This window comes from Esox lucius, chromosome 21, assembly GCF_011004845.1.
Source record: "Esox lucius isolate fEsoLuc1 chromosome 21, fEsoLuc1.pri, whole genome shotgun sequence".
In the NCBI taxonomy this organism is placed as follows: Eukaryota; Metazoa; Chordata; class Actinopteri; order Esociformes; family Esocidae; genus Esox; species Esox lucius.
This window is the reverse complement of record NC_047589.1, coordinates 11,286,351-11,307,249: the sequence shown is the minus strand read 5'-3', so window position 1 is coordinate 11,307,249 and position 20,899 is coordinate 11,286,351. Positions and strand designations below refer to the sequence as shown.

Below are 20,899 nucleotides of genomic sequence, written 5' to 3'. Positions count from 1 at the left end.
ATGTCACCTCATTAGACACGACAAAATGGGAGCAGAATGCAGCGGGTGCTGGCTTTGACCTCTAAAAAGACACACACAAACACAGGCGCGATCCCTGAGAACGAGGGGTGGGGGGTGAAGGTGTGTGAGGAGGGTTTACCCGGGAGCTCATTTGACTTCATAATGAACAACAGCGCCACTTGAATGGAAAGAATGGAGAGAATGGAGACGGAATGGGGCAGGACCAGGAGGGGCCAGTGAGGTTTAGGGCTCAGCCAGCCTGCCAGGGCCCTCTCCGAGTCCCAGGCAGTGCCCTGAGTGATACTCTATTCCTTATAGAGCGCACTACTTTTGACCAGGGCCTGTACGGTATAGGTTACCATTAGGGACACATTCCCTGTGTTGGAGGGCCAGGGAATGGGGTGGGAGGCTAGCAGCACAGCCCCTCCCGTCTGGGGACGTCTTACAACAGCACCACGCCCAGCAAACTGCCCCAGCCAACAGTCTCTTTGTGACCCCTCAATAATGATTAACTGTGTTTGGGGATTCAGAGTGTCCACTGCGGAACAATGAGCTCTCTATTACCTCATAGAATAGAACTCAACACAGTCTCTTTCTCCTAATGCCCCACCCCCCCTCACCCCAGACTTTCCATCTTTCTCTCCACGCCCCCTGCAAGCAGTCTCTTTTCTTTTCATTCTCTTTTCTTACTTTCTCTTGCCTCTTTCACCAGAACTCGGACTGTTTTCAAACCCCTCGTACAGCTTGTGAGAAGAGATGGTGCCCAAACGTGGTCAGATGTGACCATTTCGCGGATAACAAAAATTAAAAAAATATTTAGAATCAAGTCTAGAAGTCTTGGGTTACCAAGGTACCGTTTCTGGACAGCTTCTGAAATACATTGATCGAATGTAAGACATTACTTGAAATCGATGTGAAACCTCCAAACCTCTGCAGCACCATCGGCGGGATTGACCTTGCTTGGTCGGATTATTGTGGGCAGCAAAAAAAAATAAGTGTTTCGCAAATAACCTTGAAATGTTTTCAAGTCAGTGTTTACACCTGAGAAATGGCGGAAACACTCTTCCTCCCTACATCCTCCCTCTCCCCTCGCGCTCCACTTTCGCCCGCCCGAACACCCGGTACGGATGAGTTACGCGCTATATGTTATGCTGCCGGGCAGTGACATGTAGCTCGTGCAGAACACGGCCTGAACACGGCGCCGGCACACCAACCTCAACACCAACCTCAACACCAACCTCATGACATCGCAACCCCGGGGCTGTTAGCGGAAGTTGCGCGCATGTCATTCACCTGAGGGAGATGGGGGAGAGAACGGGAGAGACGGAACAATTGAGAGAGGGGGAGACGGGTGGAAATGTTGGGTGGTTGGAAGAAAGTGAAGGGGGGGGGGGGGGGCTGAATGTAACCTCATACCTGCCCCCTCTCAGACTAACCCAGAGCCCCTAGCGGACAAACCTCTCTCTGATCTCCTCTCCCTTCTGACCAACCCTCTCTCCCCTCATAAACTGCACAGACCTCATATGCCCACTCATCGAATTTCAATACAGGTCAACATTTTTCTACCAGAAGCCCAAACGCACGCACGCACGCACACACAGTTACACTACACAAGCACTTTTGCACACATGCATTCTGATTTAACATGGGATGACAGTATTATGGAATCAGTCTCATCCCCACTTCCCTCCATTCATTCATTGATCCACCATCTCATCCCTTCCCACATAGTTTCAAAGAAAGAAAGGCCCGCAAATGAGCTCGCCGTCCAGGGACGACGTTGTCATGCCGACAGTGTACAGGACGGCTGGGTCCTGAAAAAACTAATCACTTCTCTTTTCTTTCGTCAGGGGCCAACACGCCGACCACAAGGCAGGAAAAGGTGACGGTAGCCATTCGAGGACGTCCCCACTGCGATACAGACATACGCAGTTGGATTAGGTGTTGATTTCCATCATGGGGGACCGCCATCTTGGGGGAGGAAAGACTGTCTACACTCTGCTATTCAGCGTTGCTCTGGCACTGTTGGCCCTGTTGTCTGATGCCCAGGGCCGAACGGACAGAGCCAGGACAAGGGAGGAGACGGGAGCAGGGCCCCTGAGGAGGGTGAAGAGGGGCTGGGTGTGGAACCAGTTCTTTGTGCTGGAAGAGTACACGGGCCTGGAGCCCCTGTACATCGGAAAGGCGAGTCCATGCACACGCAAACGCACCTAAAAAACACACACAGTAATTAAATGTTTTCACAGCATGCCACTTTAGATGAAAGCGTCTGTTAAATGCCAACCTCCCCCCCAGACACACACACACACAGACACCCTCTCTCCCGTCATCATTGTTATTGAACTGTTCGATGACAGCTCTCAACTGTTCAATCAATGTCTCTGTGGTCGGCTGAATGCTAACTCTGAGGACCGCAGGGTCTATCCCCATGGATCAAACACCCAAACCACTTTAACGCTTCAGAGGTCAAAAAATGCTCTTGTGCAAATGATTTTCAGTGGGCGCCTCCAAAATGGCAGCCTATTCCCTAAGCAGTGCACTGTTTATAACCAGGGCGAGTAGGGAAATGTATAGAGCTGTGTTCAAGGGTAGTCTGCTGTAGAGGAAGCCATTTGGGAGTGATTTCATTCCATTCCTCATTGTCTGCCCCTCTAACGAAGCAGAGGAGACCCACTCAGTGTGAAACGAGTCTAGCGAGGGGTTAAATGTAGATTATTTTTTTGGGGGGGCGGTGTGAATGGAGTCAATTTCAATATTTTCCACAGACTTCTTCTCAACCACTGCATTGTGAAGTGAAAAAGTGAGACAGCGAACTCTCACTGATTCAGTGAAGTCAAACAACGTTGAAACCGGTTAATATTCCGGCTGCATCACAGCAGCACCTTAAGTCCAAGATGGTGAATGGGTTTTGACTGGCCCACTTTGGTACTTACCGAGATGCAATTGGGACTGCAGTAGCTAAGTTGTCACTTCACCTCACATGATGAGTTTAACCATCGTCTCGACAACAAATGTAGCTAGTACTTACATGAAAAAAAAGTTTTAAAGTACATTTTCTCAGATCTGTACCCCGAGAGCAAAATCTATTTAGTTTTTTTTTTTTATCTTGAAGAAAGTGCTTTTATCATGGTATGCAGATGGTAACTGTTTTTGCTGCTAGCGTGCTGAGTTGTATATAACAGTGTATCACAATGTGAGTGAGTGTGTGTGTGTGTGTGTCTGTACGTGTGTTTGTTCAGTGTGGTTCCTCATACATGATTGCTCGGTGCTTTTGACAGGCTGACACTTGTGCTAACAGACACACAATGTGACAAAGGCATTCTGATTGCACTGTCAACATCCCAAACAACCCCCCCCACTAATACACTGTGAAAGGAATACAGGGGACAGCATATGAGACACAGCAATGTTATTCGCTGCTGCTTTAATCCCGCGTGAAGTATAACAGGTCCATATCAACTGATCAGTGAGTTGTAATAGGAACTACAGACTTGTCCTAAATGACGCCATATTACCATGTAGGGCATTTCTTTTGACCGGTACTCATAGGATTCTGGTTGATGTGCTCTATGTAGGGAACTGTGTAGCATTTGAGATGGTTTGCCACCATCTGACGAAGGAAGCACGTACAGAGACAGTGAAATTAGTCCCACGGCCGTGCGTTGGCATTACTTTACAACATGACCGGAAATAGTTGAAAGTACCAGGTATGCATGTGCTCAGTGCTGGTCTCCTGAAAATGAAACCAATCAAACAGTTACAAAAATTATCTTCTTTGCGTACAGTTCACTTCTTACCTCGCTTGACCCTTGACCCCTAACCTCTATCCTGACTTTTGACCCCAACAGCTCCACTCAGACATGGACCTAGGGGATGGCTCCATCAAGTACATTCTGTCGGGCGACGGCGCGGGCACCACCTTCACCATTGACGACAGTACAGGCGATATACACGCTATCAAGAGGCTGGACCGTGAGGTCAAGGCCCAGTACATGCTGCGAGCCCAAGCCTGGAACAGACTAACCAACAGACCCCTGGAGCCGGAATCTGAGTTCATCGTCAAGATCCAGGACATTAACGATAACGAGCCAAAGTTTCTGGACGGACCCTACCAGGCCACCATACCCGAGATGTCGTCCATCGGTAAGCAAGATTAGCAACGTTAAACAAACCCTAATTATATCCCTCGTTTTATAATACGGAGATACGGAGACTGCCAGAACCAGAAGGGAATAAACAGTACATGTAAAAGAATTCAAACAGCACTTCTTGAAAACCTGAGAACTTGAAGAAAGCATGTCTGCACCCCTAAGTGCTACAGCAGGACTAACAGCATTTATCTTAATGTCAGTCTATTCCTGTATTATTTTTATAGACCTTTAAAGGCATTAAGCTATGCGCGCTTTATCGGACAGGAAAGTGGTAAAAGATGGAGCAGAAAGGATTTGCGGAAAGAGCACGTCTGCTTCAAACCAACGCTGAAGCGGTAGATGTGCACTAGAGGCTTAGACCACTTGCCCACACTGGACCCGGATTGCAGTATTCCCAGCTTTAATTCAAGAAGTAACCCTGCCTACAAAAAAGCACTCCATAAAGTTTTGTTTTTAGGCTGGTTATACACAGCAGTTGGGTGCTGTGAGTAGTGTACAATGGGAAGAAGATTAGGATGTTTCAGTTTGAGTACGCAAGAGCCAAGATAATGGCTATAATGCAATATTGTAAATTCATCAGTCTGAGTCATTTCAGAAAGCTGTGAGACCCGCTATCTATGATTATTCTAAATTCATTTTTTCTGTTAGAAGCAGATGCGACTAGAATTCCTGTAACATTATTTTGTTGAATTGTAGTTTGATCCCTGAGAAAATAAGCTATTCCATTGCTCGCAAATAGTCAACGATAATTCCCAGGATTTATATAATATTCAAAAAATACTCATAGCCCTCACACTTCACACCAATTCAATTTATGTCTGAACATACAACCTGATATTAACGTGTTGTTTTTGCTATTAAGTGAACAAAGTGTGAATAATTTGTTCCCGATATTGGTCTTCTCCAAATTAACCTTCAGACAATAACGCTTCTGACAAGTAGAACATAAACGGTAGAATGATACATTGGCTCAAATACATCAAATAGAAAATATGTAAATGTAACAACAGCACTGACTAGTCATTTTTCATTTCATTCTTTGGAGCATCTTCTATTGAAGTGGTGTCATGACATTACATTGTATCGGTGACCAGCTGCAGTGACCAGTACCTCAATGGTACAGATCATGCTTGTTTTTGGTACTAACACTTTGTTTGGCAGAGAAGATCCCCTTTCAATTTGATTTGGAATCATTCATCTCAAATTTATGTTTTCATCATCCTCAGCTATCGCATTTCTAATCCAGTGCTTATCATCATAGAAGCAAACTACAAAATTGGATGATTGCACTTTTGTTTGCTCATCTCTGAGTTCCTGCTACAGTTCTAGTGTTTGCATATCTCCTAACTGAGTTTGCAGCTGAAGGTGTCCATGTCCTTTTCTTCATCGACTAATGCTTTGATTTCTCTAATGCGAAATTCTAAATCTTGCAGTAAGACTTCACAGAGGTCGTTGGAGGCTTACTCTCAATGTAATACAATTTATTGTTCCTCCTATCCCATCACATGGGGATTTTCCATGGCTTGCAGCATAGAAAAACCAGAGGCACCACTCTCATGGCGGCACAAATTGATAATTTACTTTTAATTATTCTGTCAACTTACATAAGTGAATTTACAATCTTCAGTGAATTTACAATTATTCAGGAAACAATGTAGGAACTGGCACATTATTTTTTGCATTCTTCTCCACATGGTCATGTTGTGTATTTTAATTGATTTACTAAAGTCACATGCACTACAGTACAACTGAGTTTAGGGTGTATGATTGCATGTTCCAGTGTTCCAGTGGATTAAACCTCATCCCGGCTAACACGTAGACGTCAGCAGAATAACACAGTACTGCTGTAGCCCGATTGCTTTAGTATTTTTGATCAACCCGGAATGGTCAAACTGTTCCATGTAGAAATGTTGAACTAAGGCAACCAATTTAAATCCGGTGTCTGGTGGCACTAGTCCAAGCCACAGCTTCGTTGCACTTGTCAGACAAGGAACTGATACAGTATACTGGCCACTGTGGTGGGCTTTGAGCTAGAAAAGCGTTATACTGTCGTCTCCAACAGACTACATAGTGTCAACATCCAGGCACTTTTAATGTGGATACACCAATCCATTTCCTGCCATTCCAGTCACTGTCATTCACCTCAATCCCCCCCCCCCTCCCTCCCCAGGCACTGAGGTGATCCGGCTCACGGCGACGGACGCCGATGATCCCACGTACGGAAACAGCGCCAGAGTGGTCTACAGTATCCTCCAGGGACAGCCCTACTTCTCCGTGGAGCCAAAGAGCGGTGTGTACGCACGGCCAGAACTAACACCGGACCTGCCTTAATGACAGCAGTATCAGTGGTCTCGATTTAGTTCTGTCATTAGGTGGTCATGTGGCAAAGATCAGCAGCGCTCAAGGCTGGTTATGTTTGAAACGTAACGCAAACAAACTCGAAGGGTAGATTTCCGCTGTGGAAGCGGATAACATGAAGGCACCCGGTAATAGAAACACATCCAGGTTACTTGTAATAACAACTACATTTGCATGTTAAGTCACACGCCAGGTATTGTGTCAACATGGTTAAGGAGGCCACCTTGTGACTGCCAGAGGGACCAAACGGTGAACAGAAGGGCGTTGAGCATACAGCTATAGTCTCTGTGTTGACGTAAAGGGGGAATAGGTTGTCTAAAACGACAGCCTGTTCCCTCTGAAGCAACTGCACGACTTATTACCTCAGCACACTCCATTTAAAACCGGGTGCCGTCCGGGAAACAGACATTTACTAAGTCTGCCTGGCGACCTGTGTTGGCGCTCGGCTCAACTGACACCCCGATTCTAAATGTGACCCCTTGCTTTCTCCGCCCCTACCTCTGCCTTTCCCTTCCTCTCTCGCTGTCCGCCCGCAATCCCAGGGATCGTGCGCGTCTCCCTGGGAGGCATGGACCGCGAGGTAAGGGAGAACTACTCCGTCGTCATCCAGGCCAAGGACATGGGCGGCCAACTGGGAGGCCTGGCCGGGACCACCGTGGTCAACATCACTCTGAGCGACGTCAACGACAACCCGCCCATGTTTGATCAGAGTAAGCGTCCCCGTCGTCATTCAGCTAGGTTGACTCACCTCTTGGTGCAGTCGCGGCTTCTACTGGTCACCCCCCCCCACTCCTTTCCTCCCCCTCGTGTCTGCCTTGGATCCTGCTCGACCTTACTAATCATCTTCTTTTGGCCTCCGTTCAGTCACCAGCTCATGAACCCTGGCCTCTCTTATTAATCTGTCTGTCCTCATCATCCCTCCATCCCCGCATCCACTGGCTTTTCTCCCTCTGGCCATCCCTCCCCTCCCTCCCCCTGGCCACCAGTCGCCCCCGTGTTCCCCACCCCCAGCCCCTTCATGCCTTTTCTCCTTACCCGGCACCAGTTCCACTCCCCATGATGTCTCTTTTATTGGCCCCGTTCCTGCTCTCCTCATTACTGCCCAGCGAGAGGTCAGCAGGTCACTGGTCTATTCCTCTCTCTCCCTCTCATATCTGTCAATCCGCTTCCTTGCTGTCTGCCTTGACTGGTGGCATCGGCCCCTCTGGTCTCGTCGTCCTTTACTTCTCTGCAATTAGCCCCTTCACTCGAGGAAGATTTTAATATGCTTTGAGGAGCTTTGGGGGCAGTTGTCTGACAACCATAATTTGTGGCCGCTTTAGTTCGGACATGGGAGCGCGGCGAATTGGGAACCGCTGTCACCCCTAACCTAAACAAGGTTAAATTGTTTCAATTACATTCCCGTTGACCCGCAAGACAATACAAAGAAATTTATGAACAGTCTGACTGAACCAATTTGTGCTCAACCGTCTGTGCTCTGGGTTTATGGGTTTGTCCTACTAATGTCCCGGTGTGATTAAAGTGGTTGGGCGCCATCTAGAGGAAGAATGGGCAAACACGTCCTAACACAAGATTACAACAGCTAAACGTATTTTCTAAACTCTTTATCTCTCTCTGACTCTCTCTCTCTATCATCTGGTTTACATATCTCTCCCTCCCTCAGAGCTGTACCAGATGAGTGTTCCAGAGTCAGCCCCGGTGGGTTCTGTTGTGGGTCGTATCCGGGCCAAGGATCGTGACATTGGCATCAATGCAGAGATGACGTACAGCATTATCGACGGAGACGGGAGGGACACCTTCGACATCAGCACCGACCCCACCCACCTTTTTGGCATCATCACCATCAAAAAGGTACATTGAGATGACATGAAAGAAGGGTTTGGACGTGATCCTGAGCGTCCTCCGATCAGGGCCACACACAGAAACAACACAGCACCTATTAGTCAAATTTTAGCAGAGGGTTAAAGAGCGGTGAGCAAGTAAACGAAAGGTCCCGCTTCTTAATCCCCAAGCTGACACGGTGAAAGCAAAGCACTTAACCCCAGCTGTTCCTGTAAGCTGCTCTGGATAAGGTAATTTCATAAATTGCCCCAAAGTATAATTAAGTTAATTTATTCCAGAGCTCAGGTTTAGAAGAACAATTTTATTGATATTTTGCTGATTCTCTTTTATTAGAGTCTCTCAACACTTGCAAACCTCTCCTGCTTTACTGAAGCTGAAAATTATTATTGCGTGCATATTCTTTTTTCTTCATGCATTGTCATGCTCTATTGGACGTGAAAGTGGGAATAGATAAAGATTTTCTTGTAGAGTTTTCTTTCTGAAAATACAGCGGGCCGGATTGAAAACGTGCTTGAGCAGTACACGTGCACCGGAGCCAGCCTTTCACACCGCCGGACCATTTTAGGGCACATGATGAAGCGAAGAATGTTAATACTCCACATCTGGTAACTGGGTAAAACTGTTCCCCTGTTCCATAGCCTCTGAACTTTGAGAGCAAGGCAAGCTACACGCTCAAGATAGAAGGAGCCAATACACACCTGGACCACCGTTTCCTGGACAAGGGCCCTTTCAGCCACGTGACCATCGTTCACGTCAGCGTCGAGGACGTGGACGAGCCCCCGGAGTTTGACTCGGCTGTCTACTACATGGAGGTCCCCGAGAACGCAGAGGTCGGCATGGTGATCAAGACCATCTCTGCCAGGGACCCTGACGCCGCCAACAACTCCATCAGGTATAAACAGAGAGTTCCTAACTAACACTGCCTGTGTAATGTCGTCGTGTAGTCAGATGGGGGCAGTGTGATACTAGAGTCTCAAACAGCTTGTTGAAGAAACGTGGAGCTGCAATGACAGCTTATAGAGACTGTAGTATACTAATTTTTTGTTGATTGTAGACTGCAATGGCAGGATAAAAGGATGATCTAGCGTTCTCTAGGACCCTAATCAAGAAGTCAAAGTGCACTGCAATCAAGTAGTGTTAGGAGGCTTTCCTATTGTTCGCAATTACATAGAGTGGGTTTACTTCACTCACAAAGCAGACATTTTGTTAGGGGGTATGTCCCAAATGGCTCCCTATTCATTGTATGGTGCACTTCTTTTGATAGGGCTCCTCTCAAAATTAGGGGCCATTTGGGACACTGAGCCTCACTGTCCAGACTGCCACTAATTATTAGAAATAAAACATTTAATTGGAGCATTAATCAGTCTAGAGGATCAGTGACACCCGCAGTGTATGAAGTTTGACATGTCTGTGCTCTATTTGCCCATTTTCCAGTCATTGTACAGAGGACAGGGATGATGTAGTCGCAGCGTGGACGGTCCTGTGATTTATATTCTCTACATTACCATTGGGAATAGTGGGTGGGAAATATAAACTTGGGGTCTGTGGCTCGGCTGTCATTTAAACACGAGAACTTGAGGCTGATCATTATTGGAAAGGTGACAAACAGAAAGCTGTTAAGGCGTTGTTATTTGATGAAACATTTGACCAGGAATGTTTTTGAAAATGCAAATGTTCAGAGACACATACACTCACCTAAAGGATTATTAGGAACACCTGTTCAATTTCTCATTAATGCAATTATCTAATCAACCAATCACATGGCAGTTGCTTCAATGCATTTAGGGGTGTGGTCCTGGTCAAGACAATCTCCTGAACTCCAAACTGAATGCCAGAATGGGGAAAGAAAGGTGATTTAAGCAATTTTGAGCGTGGCATGGTTGTTGGTGCCAGACGGGCCAGTCTGAGTATTTCACAATCTGCTCAGTTACTGGGATTTTCACGACACAACCATTTCTAAGGTTTACAAAGAATGGTGTGAAAAGGGAAAAACATCCAGTATGCGGCAGTCCTGTGGGCGAAAATGCCTTGTTGATACTAGAGGTCAGAGGAGAATGGGCCGACTGATTCAAGCTGATAGAAGAGCAACTTTGACTGAAATAACCACTCGTTACAACCGAGGTATGCAGCAAAGTATTTGTGAAGCCACAACACGCACAACCTTGAGGCGGATGGGCTACAACAGCAGAAGGCCCCACCGGGTACCACTCATCTTCACTACAAATAGGAAAAAGCTGAAGACTGGAAGAATGTTGCCTGGTCTGATGAGTCTCGATTTCTGTTGAGACATTCAGATGGTAGAGTCAGAATTTGGCGTAAACAGAATGAGAACATGGATCCATCATGCCTTGTTACCACTGTGCAGGCTGGTGGTGGTGGTGTAATGGTGTGGGGGATGTTTTCTTGGCACACTTTAGGCCCCTTAGTGCCAATTGGGCATGGTTTAAATGCCACGGCCTACCTGAGCATTGTTTCTGACCATGTCCATCCCTTTATGACCACCATGTACACATCCTCTGATGGCTACTTCCAGCCATGTCACAAAGCTCGAATAATTTCAAATTGGTTTCTTGAACATGACAATGAGTTCACTGTACTAAAAAGGCCCCCACAGTCACCAGATCTCAACCCAATAGAGCATCTTTGGGATGTGATGGAACGGGAGCTTCGTGCCCTGGATGTGCATCCCACAAATCTCCACCAACTGCAAGATGCTATCCTATCAATATGGGCCATCATTTCTAAAGAATGCTTTCAGCACCTTGTTGAATCAATGCCACATAGAATTAAGGCAGTTATGAAGGAGAAAGGGGGTCAAACACAGTATTAGTATGGTGTTCCTAATAATCCTTTAGGTGAGTGTATATTACCCATTTAAACATAAACCATAAACCTGCATACAAATATCAAGGTTTTTCAAATGCTCTAATGTAACGCTGTCCCCGGTAATGTATGTCAGACGATGTGGCTGGTGGCCTTGCGGCGGTCTGGGAAGCGCTCACGTGTACTGCCGCAGCATGGGTTAGAATCCGTCCCACGGACGATTTAGCGAAGACCCACTCCTCGATCTTCCACCATGTTTTTGTACTGGTCAAATAAAACCTAAAATGTTTTAGACCCTCTCAGTTCCATTGCTGGAACTTCCCAAATGGCACTTATGTTTCAGTTTAGTGCACTATCGAATAAGCTGCTATTTAGGACACACCCTTGAAAGAAATGTGGAGACCAAGCTTGGGGCCTTATGTATGTTAGGATAGAAAACAAATAACGCTGTCTGAAGCAACTCTGTCAACATGGCTAAAGAGAATCAACCCTGACCTGCAACTGTCAACCGGAGCAGAGACCTTTTTCTCGCTCTCTTTTTCTGTATTTCTCTCGCTCCTCTCCTTTCATCCTATGCGTCCCCCTCGTTCTTTATGATGCTAGACTTCAACGCTCGCCGTCTTCAACTGTCACTTGCAGTCTCTCACTCACACTCCCTCTCAGTCTCAGCTCCCATCACCTCCAATCCATTATGTCTGTCCAGCGCCAACAGCAACACTGGAACTCACGCACACAGCGTGGAGTGATATTAATAGTGCTCCTTTAGGGGGCTCTTCCCCTGCCGTCACCGTTCCAGTCAGGGCTGCACTGGCTCGTTCCGTGCCCTCTGTATCATGGTTTCTAACAAACACACGCATGCGCGTGAACACACACACACACACAGAAACACACAGTGAAATCAGTTTCGGGTGGAACATATCCTGCCGCCGAAACTGGCTCTGCCGGAAGCATCGACTGCTTGGCTTTCTGTATCTCCTGGTGTATGAGTGAGGGTGTGTGTGTGTGTTTTTGTGTGGTCTGATCCAGCCTGACAGGCTGATTCTGCCGAGGACCCCTGTCTCTGTGCATAGCTGAGAACTCCCTCTATTCAGTGTTTGTACAGCGATGCAGGCAGAAATTCTGCCTTTGGGAGTTTAGTTCATGCTGAGACAGGAAGGAGACAAGGGGGTGATAGAGAGGACGAATGGGTCTTCTTGTTCTATTTGTTTGCTTCTGGGTCTCCAGGCCAGACGTGAGGCCCATAAAACGAGGGGCAGACATATCTCTAATTAGACTTCATCATAACTTGGACGCTATGGGTTTTACTTACCATTGGTTGACCCCTATTTTCCTCTGTTATCAGGTATTCTATAGACAGGACCAGTGACCTGGGGAAATACTTCTACATTGACATCACTTCTGGGTCGTTGATGACAGTACTCCCGCTAGACAGAGAGGAGATCACCTGGCATAACATCACCATCCTGGCCATGGAGATGAGTAAGTCACTGTACAGCACCCCCCCCCCCCCCCCCCCACACACACACACACACGTGGTTGGTTTTCAAATTAGGCAAAATTACCATATTTGATTGTGTATTAATCTAAAACAGACCTGTACACAGATGGAATTCAGGACTTGTTTTGTTTTTGTCCAGAACGCACACTAACGAGGGAGTTATGAATAATAACTGCCTTAATTGAATAAATCACACCTTAACTGGGTCAAATTACCGCGTATGGCTAATTTGGTCATCAGATCGGGAGGGAGCGAGAGAGACAAGACCGCGTTTTGACAGGCAGCCCAGTTCTCCTCTGGTCGCTTCATTCGGTCGTCGTTGTCGGGGACTAATTGGTCTTTCGACTAATTAGATTAGTTCCCGAATAACGTCTGAATTAAAGAGATCCGACACAACGTTGTCAAAAGACCAATTAGCGGGAAAAGGGATCAGAACCAGGTTGCCCGTGTGAATGCGGCAGGACTGAGGAAGGGTGAAGGGAGACAACAAAAGAACAACAGGAACGCGTGCTTCCTGAATCTTCCTGCCAGCGGGGGGTGAAATGGGAGAGCGCCAAAGTCCTCAGTGGGAGAGTGCCAAAGTCAAGCTATTGATTGATTGACTGTTTGATGAAACCTGAGAAAGTAGTTACCGCGCGCTAATTGCATTTCCATTGCCAATTACACAGCTGATTAAGGTATGCAATCGGCCATTGTTATAACGGAGAATAACTGAAATGTGATCTTATTCCGAGGGACCTAATGTGCCGCAGGCCCTGTGTAAGCGGGGAAAGGAGGAGGAAAGGGAAATAAGCGTAGTTGAATGCTCAGCGGGATTCGCTGTTGGAGGGGAGACGATCATTCATCTTGGTCTGTCGCAGTCAGATTGTGTGTGTGTGTGTGCGTGTGTGGGCTTGTACACTGTTGGCGTGTTTATTTGTGTGTCTGTTGTACACTAACGTGCATGGCATTGGTGTGTTGTTCTTCTTCCCCCCAGACAACCCTAACATGATTGGGAGTTTGTCCGTGGCCGTGAAGATTCTGGACGTGAACGATAACGCTCCGATGCTGCCAGAGTACTTTGAAACATCTGTCTGTGAGACCGCCAAGGCGGGACAGGTACACACACACACACACACACACACGCACACGCACACACGTTCACTTAACCCCTGTAAAGAGCATGTACGTACATAAGAATGAATCTAAATTGACACATGGATAATTTGCACGTCTGTGACAGCCTGTCTGTGGGTGGCCTAACTTGCACTCTCTCCCCTCACCTGCCTGTTGTCTGCTGACCTCAGCGGGTTCAGACTGTGGCAGCGGTTGACCCAGATGACCCTCTGGGAGGACATCACTTTTACTACAGTCTGGCACCAGAGGCGGCTAACAATCCCAACTTCACCCTCAGAGACAACCAAGGTAGGTAGAGAAATGTATTATGAAATGAAACCTGGATGAGGATTTCTGCACCACATGCCGCTTTTGTCTTTAACTGCTAAGCTAATTCAACATTATTTGTCTAACTCAGACTGGATATGCAATTGAGAGATGCAATTTTGGATTCTAGTGACCGAGTTCTGATCGTGGAATTACACAGACCATGGGTCTACTCCTGAATTTAAATGTGTTTACCATGCCAACATTGTGTCCAGAGCATTTCCAGCACTATAATCAAATGCCAGTTGACTGTGTTTACGTGGTGGGATGGGAATTGATGACAATAACTCAACAACAATTTGATGGCAGTAGTCAACTACTGTTGATAGCTAACCTCTGTAGCGTAACAAGCTTGGAACAGCTGTATTTCATGTATAGAAAAAATGAGTGGAAGATGTTTATAGCACCGACCAGTAATCAAAAGGTTGCTAGATCAAATCCCCAATTCCCCAATTGGAGCCCACGCTGCGACCAAGTGCACTATTAGAAATGACAAACCTGCTAATCCATAAATATGTCATTTAGCACACTGTCATTTACTTTGTCAACAGTACCCATCACTGTGACCTTTACACTTCGGTTAACTGGCCATTACCACATACAAGTTGCCAGACTCACTGGTACAAACATTGAATTCCCTTTTTGGTAAATGCCTCCATCAGATTAGTCCTTAACATATGCTACTTTAATATTAACCTGCACTCGGGTAAATCTCAATCTGGTCAATCCTAAAGCAACTAACTCTGTTCATTTTAGGTTACCTGTCACTAATTACTGTTAGCTTCAAGCAAAAGAACTGTAAGCTTGAAACCATCACCACAGCACATTAGAAAATGAACAAAACAATTTGATGTAGGCACCTGCTTATTATGTCAAAAGTATCTGTATAATATAGAATTTTGCACAGGGCCCCCAAAAGGCTAGAGCCGGCACTGCTTGGTGTATTTAGTGTTATTACATTTATTATGTATGAAAATATGTTGTCTTGTCCTTGAAAATCTGAATTGGTATTGAATTACCTGGTTAAATAAAAAAATATAAAAAAAGTGAATGAGAAATTTTAAATCATATTTTCCTGTTAGTATAATAATGATGATAAAATAGATCATGCAGATGACTGGATGAATGGTGCAGTAATGAATGCCATTAATTGATTATTATCGCCCAGTGAACTCAAAAAACAATAGTTCATGAAACTGCTTCACGTAATCATCACCCTCACTTACCCCTTTTGCTGTGGTTTTGGTATTGTTTCGATTTCATCTATTGCGATGACATTGTGAAAATGCTCAACACTAGCCCACAACGACCACCCCATCACTGGAGGCGTGGCTACAATCAAAGCTCCTACATCCAAGACATCTGACCAGGGCCCTTCATATCTCTCCCTCGCGCACAGCGCTTCGGTGTGATGACGATGATTTGTTGATGACCAACCCCGGTTCCTCTCTTGCCCTGTCCCTCATGTAGACAATACAGCCTGGATCTTGACTCGGCGCGGCGGCTGGTCTCAGCAGGACCAAGCTGTCTACTACCTTCCGATCTTCATCTCAGATGGAGAGCAGCCGGTTCAGACCAGCACCAGTACCCTGACCATCCGAGTGTGTAGCTGCGATGGGGAAGGCAAAGTCATGTCCTGTAACGCAGAGGCATACCACCTCCCGGCTAGCCTGAGCAGAGGGGCGCTCATTGCCATATTGGCATGTATCTTTGTCCTACTAGGTAGGTCAATACATTTCTTTCTAAGTGTGGAAATAAAGATTTATAACTTAATGATCATATATGATCTGCCAAAAACAAGCTGCAAACCTGCTTAGAAAACTGGTAATTTTGTTGACCGTAAAATTCATAACACTGAATTGCTGCATTGAATCCCGACACTATAATTGACGGCCCAGAATAAGTATTGACACAGTTGCTTGTTAACATGAGTATCTAATTGGAAATATTTTGGATTGGAAATTGGTGTATATGCGTAATACCCTAAATGGTCAGCAGATGGCGCTGTAATCTCTTCTGTCATTTTCTTACCATGAGATCAAATTATAAATGAGCAATTTTCAACAGGGAAACATTTTAACTTCCAAATTCCAAGATATCCCACAAAGTTATAAATATGGTGTTCTCCTTTCTTTTGAATATTCAAAAAAGCTGTTGTTGATTTAATAGTAAACAATATTTTTAACAATAACAACATGTTCAAAACTGTGTGCTAGGTAGCCTCAAAACTGTACTTTTTATAAAAAAACAGTAGCTTTTTTATCAAAATTGTATCAGTTAAATTAGATAGAATTGTAGTTGCTGGGTAGATAGACACATAATGTAGTTTTTTAGCTGAGTAGCCAAGCAACCCAGCTTTGACATAAGTTGGTTAGCTAACTAGCTTGTACCTAAACAACAATATTTATTTTGTTAATTATTTTGCACAAAACAGTCTTATTTTCCATGTCAAAAATGTAGACCTTCTTCAATCATAGCGCAACAAACTGTCCTCTCCACGAATGCTAGCTAGTTAGCTACATCAATACACAGTTTATTAGACGTGTCAGCTCTGACCTTAATTGTTGAGTAATCTATGTGTAACTTTATATTTCACATTGCTTGCACTGTTATGTCTTTGGCAATATATTAATTGCAAATGAGAATTGGTTCCTAATTGGCTCACATGGTAAAATAAAATGTAAAACATTGTAACATTGTTGGTATTTGCTACTCTTTGGTCAGATCGGCAATATTATTTGGATTGTCGTCACAATCATACATAAGTGTCCAGCCAGTGTTGTTGTGCATCAAGTTATACCCGTTGTCATGCTGTGTCCTTGTTTGCGCATAGTACCAAAACATTTAGGATTTTACCCATTCCTTCTAGGCTTTCCAAACTATCATTTCTTTTAGAAAACTTTGACCATGAACAAATAATGCTGTTAAATGCATGGTTTATTCAAATAATGTACCAATGGTAGAGTATTTTATTTCTCAGAATCGAGAATGTTTGTGTTGCAAAATCACGTAATAGGCCACTCGAGTAAACGTTTCTGAAAACAACTAATAATTGACAATGGTTATATACAAAAAATGGTGAAGGGATTTATCTCAGCATCTCAAGTAGATTCAAACGAGCCTCAAACGCAGCTACAATCTATCACACTGAGGAAACACGTTTTAAGAATCACAGTTGTCAGGAAAAAGCTCTAATCATGTTTATGCAACATAATAATCATTCCCAGTGCAAACTGAAATGGGGGGGGGGGGTCTGAGAGAAACATTTTGTGAACCAATGTTCTAAGTTACGATTCTATCCACTTTTTATCTTCATGAGCAGCATATAGTCAGTCTAAACAGAAACACAAATTCCAGTCTAGATTTAAACTATTTTACCGTATCTTTGCTAGATCCTTTAAATACATTAGTATGGCAAACTGACAACAGCAACCATTAATAATGTTCCACATTTAGTTGTATCTGACTGTGTTTCCTTTTCCGGATCTAGTGATGATTCTGCTCATGCTGTCCCTCCGGAGCCAGCGTAAGAAGCCTTTCCTGCATGACGTGGAAGACAACGTCCATGAAAACATAGTCCGCTACGACGACGAGGGGGGCGGAGAGGAGGACACGGAGGCCTTCGACATCGCTGCCATGTGGAACCCCCGGGAAGCCCATCTAGTAGGGAAGCAACGTCAGGACATGTTGCCCGAGATTGAGAGCCTGTCGCGATACGTCCCGTTGGCGTGCGTGGGCGGGCCGGGGAGGAGTTGCGGTGGTGGAGACAGCAACGTTCATGGTTATGTACTTTCCAAACTCCTGGAGGCGGATCTGGACTCCTGTGCGCCACCTTACGACTCCCTGCAGACATACGCCTACGAGGGGGAGGGGTCCGTGGCTGATTCCCTGAGTTCGCTGCAGTCCTCGTGCTCCAATACAGATCACGAGTACGACTATCTCAACAACTGGGGGCCCAGGTTTAAGAAACTGGCCGAGATGTATGGGGTTCTGGAGACAAAAAGCCCTCCCATGTGGTAAAGGGAAGGCAGAAGCAAGAGACTCACCCCTACATAAACACAACTTAAAGGGACGAGAGAAAAACGTAGAAGGACAATGACTCAACCAGTGGCACAGAGAGACTGACATGGAGATATATAGGGAGGGAGAAGAATATTGAGAGCTTGACAGGTGTGCTAGCCGTTTAAGTGAAGCACTTGCGATAGCGCCAATCAGCACAGCCTTTTCTCCAGTGTTTGAGGCCCTGGTGTCTCAGAGTTGCATAGCTTCCTAACTGCATAGCTGCCACCGCCATCCTTCCCCATCTCCAGGGAGAGTCTTCAGAGAACCATGGACTGACTGACAGTCGGCTAGCGCCACAAGGCCCTCAAAGCAAAGGGCTTCAAAGCAAAACTCCCATGGCCGACCCAGGTCCAAGCCACAGGCGCTGGCAGCTCTTTCGTCCAAAGGGCCTGGATCCCCCTCAGATGAACACAAGAGTGAGGAACTGTAGGGAAATGAGGGACGCGACAGAAGTAGCCTTACCTACCCATGAAAACATATGCAGGAAACTCAGAATTGCATTTTTTTATTTTTTTGTTTGTTTTGGGGCTGGGGAATTGTCAAGCTTTCGCTTTTGTGTTCTATGCCACTATGTGATGAGAAAAAAAATAATTCAATGTTTTGATGACCTGTTTGTCATTGTTGCCATTTTGGTTTAAGAAATTTAATTTCTTCCCAGCAGCACTGTTATGTGGCTGTCGTTTTATTAATGTATTTTTTTTGTGCTGCATTTACATTTTCTGTAACTTATTTTGGGGAAGCAACCAAGCACTGGACATGTGTTTGATGTTATTCCAAGATTGGGGAGTCGGCATTAAGATATGTTCAAATTATGTAACATAAATGTTTCAATGGTGTCCAATTGCAATTCTGTAAAGGGTGTTTCAAAGACAACGTGTCTTCAAGCATTTCTCAACGTTTTGTTTATCAGATATAGTAGAGAAAATGGAAACTCAGTAATCCTGTTTGGAATTTAAGGTTGATCTGTTAAATGTAGCTATACATATTTTATTAGCTTGAACCCTTTGTTGTTTTGCTTCTGATTGGAATTGAAAAACATAATCACACATTTACATTTATTGATCAGGACATTGTGTCCCAAATGTCACACTATTCCCTATGAAGTGAACTCATTACAGTATCTGTGTCTGAAATGGAGGAGGGCCAGTTACCATCAATGTCATACTCATCTTCATAAACATACCTGGATGAGCACAAACCTAATGTATGAGACGTTACTAAGCATTTCATCAGATTGTCTGCCATCATCAGGGGTTAAATAGGTTGGGAGAGGAGCCCATTTGTGGCTAGATAACTTTAATAATTTGCTTCTTGAAGTGCCAAATGTAAAATAAAATAAATATTTCAGCAAAAGAATGCCAAAAACAAAGGGACATATTGTGAAATACTATAAAGACATTTTGATCATAATTGATTGGGTGAACTCTACTTGAAATATTTGTGGTGTCAGTTATGCTACAGTATGTGGTATTTGAATGTAGATACATTTTGTATACTTGGTAATAAAATACAAATATAAAAAGTTTTGCTGCTGTCGGTATGTGTCCCATCAGTGATCAGCATGTTCATTGGTGTAATTCTTCAACATGATATGCCCCATAACGAAGAGTACAAATGCAATTTCAAATATTAGTTTGGTCATTTGGTTAGATTCAAATATGTTTAAAAATGATTTTCCTTTGAATTATTGTAAGGTGACAATCATTTTATGTTGGGAAATACTTGGGAAAGACAAATAGAAAAACACACTGATGAGCCAAGGCATGGACATTAGCAGCAGATCCTTCAAGTCCTGTAAGTTGCGAGGTGGAGACGTCGTGGATCAGACTTGTTGGTCCAGCACACCCCACAGATGCTCAATCAGTTCCGATGCTCATGTGCTCTTTGTATCTGTGCAGGGGCACTCTGACCGGTCTGTGGCTACGCAGCCCCATCCGCAGCAGGGTGCAATGCACTGTGTGTCGTGACACATTCCTCCCGTAACCATCACTGAAATGTTGTTTGTGCGACAGTAGGCCTACTGTCGGTTCAGATCAACAGTCTACTCTTGCCCTCGCGCATCCATGAGCCTTGGGCGCCAAACACCCTGTCGCCAGTTTGTGGTTTGTCCCTCCTTGGACCACTGTCGGTAGGTACTCACCACTGCTGACCAGGAGCACCACACAAGTCTTGTCATTTCAGAGATGCTCTGACCCAGTCGTCTGGCCATAACAATTTGGCCCTTGTCAAAGTTGCTCAGGTCTTTACTCCTGCCCATATCACCTGTATGCATCGCATTGACTACGAGAACTAATTGTTCGCTTACAATATAATCTACCCAGACCATGATGTGCCCTTGTTAGGAGTTGATAAACGTTATTCACTTCACCTGTTATTCACTTCACCTGTCATTATGTTTTTGCTCATCAGTGTATGTTATTTACATAAGCATTCAACTGTGGAAGCTCCCAGTTTATACATATGAAAGAAATTGCCCTAACGAGGACAAAGTTACCTCAGCCTCTACCATTGGACAGGCCGTGAATCTGAAGGAAAACGAAGACCAAGGAGCATTCTACAGAAATGATAGTTGAATGCATAGATTAGGAAAAGGGTACAAAATGACATCCAAGTGTTACGATAACACGGTGGGATCAATGAGGAAATTGCAGCTGCATTACAATACTCACAAACTGCAGAGAAAAGCCCCTTTGGTACTTCAAAGAAGCTATTGGGCTGGTTTCGCAAACACAGATTAAGCATA

At 45.0% G+C, this 20,899-nt stretch overlaps 1 protein-coding gene and 1 long non-coding RNA gene across 2 annotated transcripts in view; one reads left to right on the top strand and one right to left on the bottom strand.

Moving 5' to 3' along the window:
• LOC117593599 overlaps positions 1–20,899 on the bottom strand; it is a 106,203-nt gene that overhangs the window by 75,786 nt on the left and 9,518 nt on the right. The window lies entirely within an intron of this gene.
• On the top strand, positions 1,934–19,648 carry LOC105019402 (cadherin-20). Its single transcript, XM_034289197.1, has 11 exons — positions 1,934–2,184; positions 3,849–4,143; positions 6,322–6,441; positions 7,052–7,219; positions 8,173–8,360; positions 8,990–9,243; positions 12,517–12,653; positions 13,649–13,770; positions 13,959–14,076; positions 15,565–15,816; positions 17,585–19,648. The coding sequence occupies exons 1-11, from the start codon at positions 1,957–1,959 to the stop codon at positions 18,112–18,114; spliced, it is 2,412 nt and encodes an 803-aa protein (XP_034145088.1). The 5' UTR covers positions 1,934–1,956; the 3' UTR covers positions 18,115–19,648.

Coding starts and splice junctions, on each gene's coding strand:
- LOC105019402 (XM_034289197.1), top strand. CDS start 1,957: ATGGGGGACCGCCATCTTGGGGGAGGAAAGACTGTCTACACTCTGCTA. Junction 4,144..6,321: donor ACCCGAGATGTCGTCCATCG/GTAAGCAAGATT, acceptor CTCCCTCCCCAG/GCACTGAGGTGATCCGGCTC. Junction 12,654..13,648: donor CATCCTGGCCATGGAGATGA/GTAAGTCACTGT, acceptor TCTTCCCCCCAG/ACAACCCTAACATGATTGGG.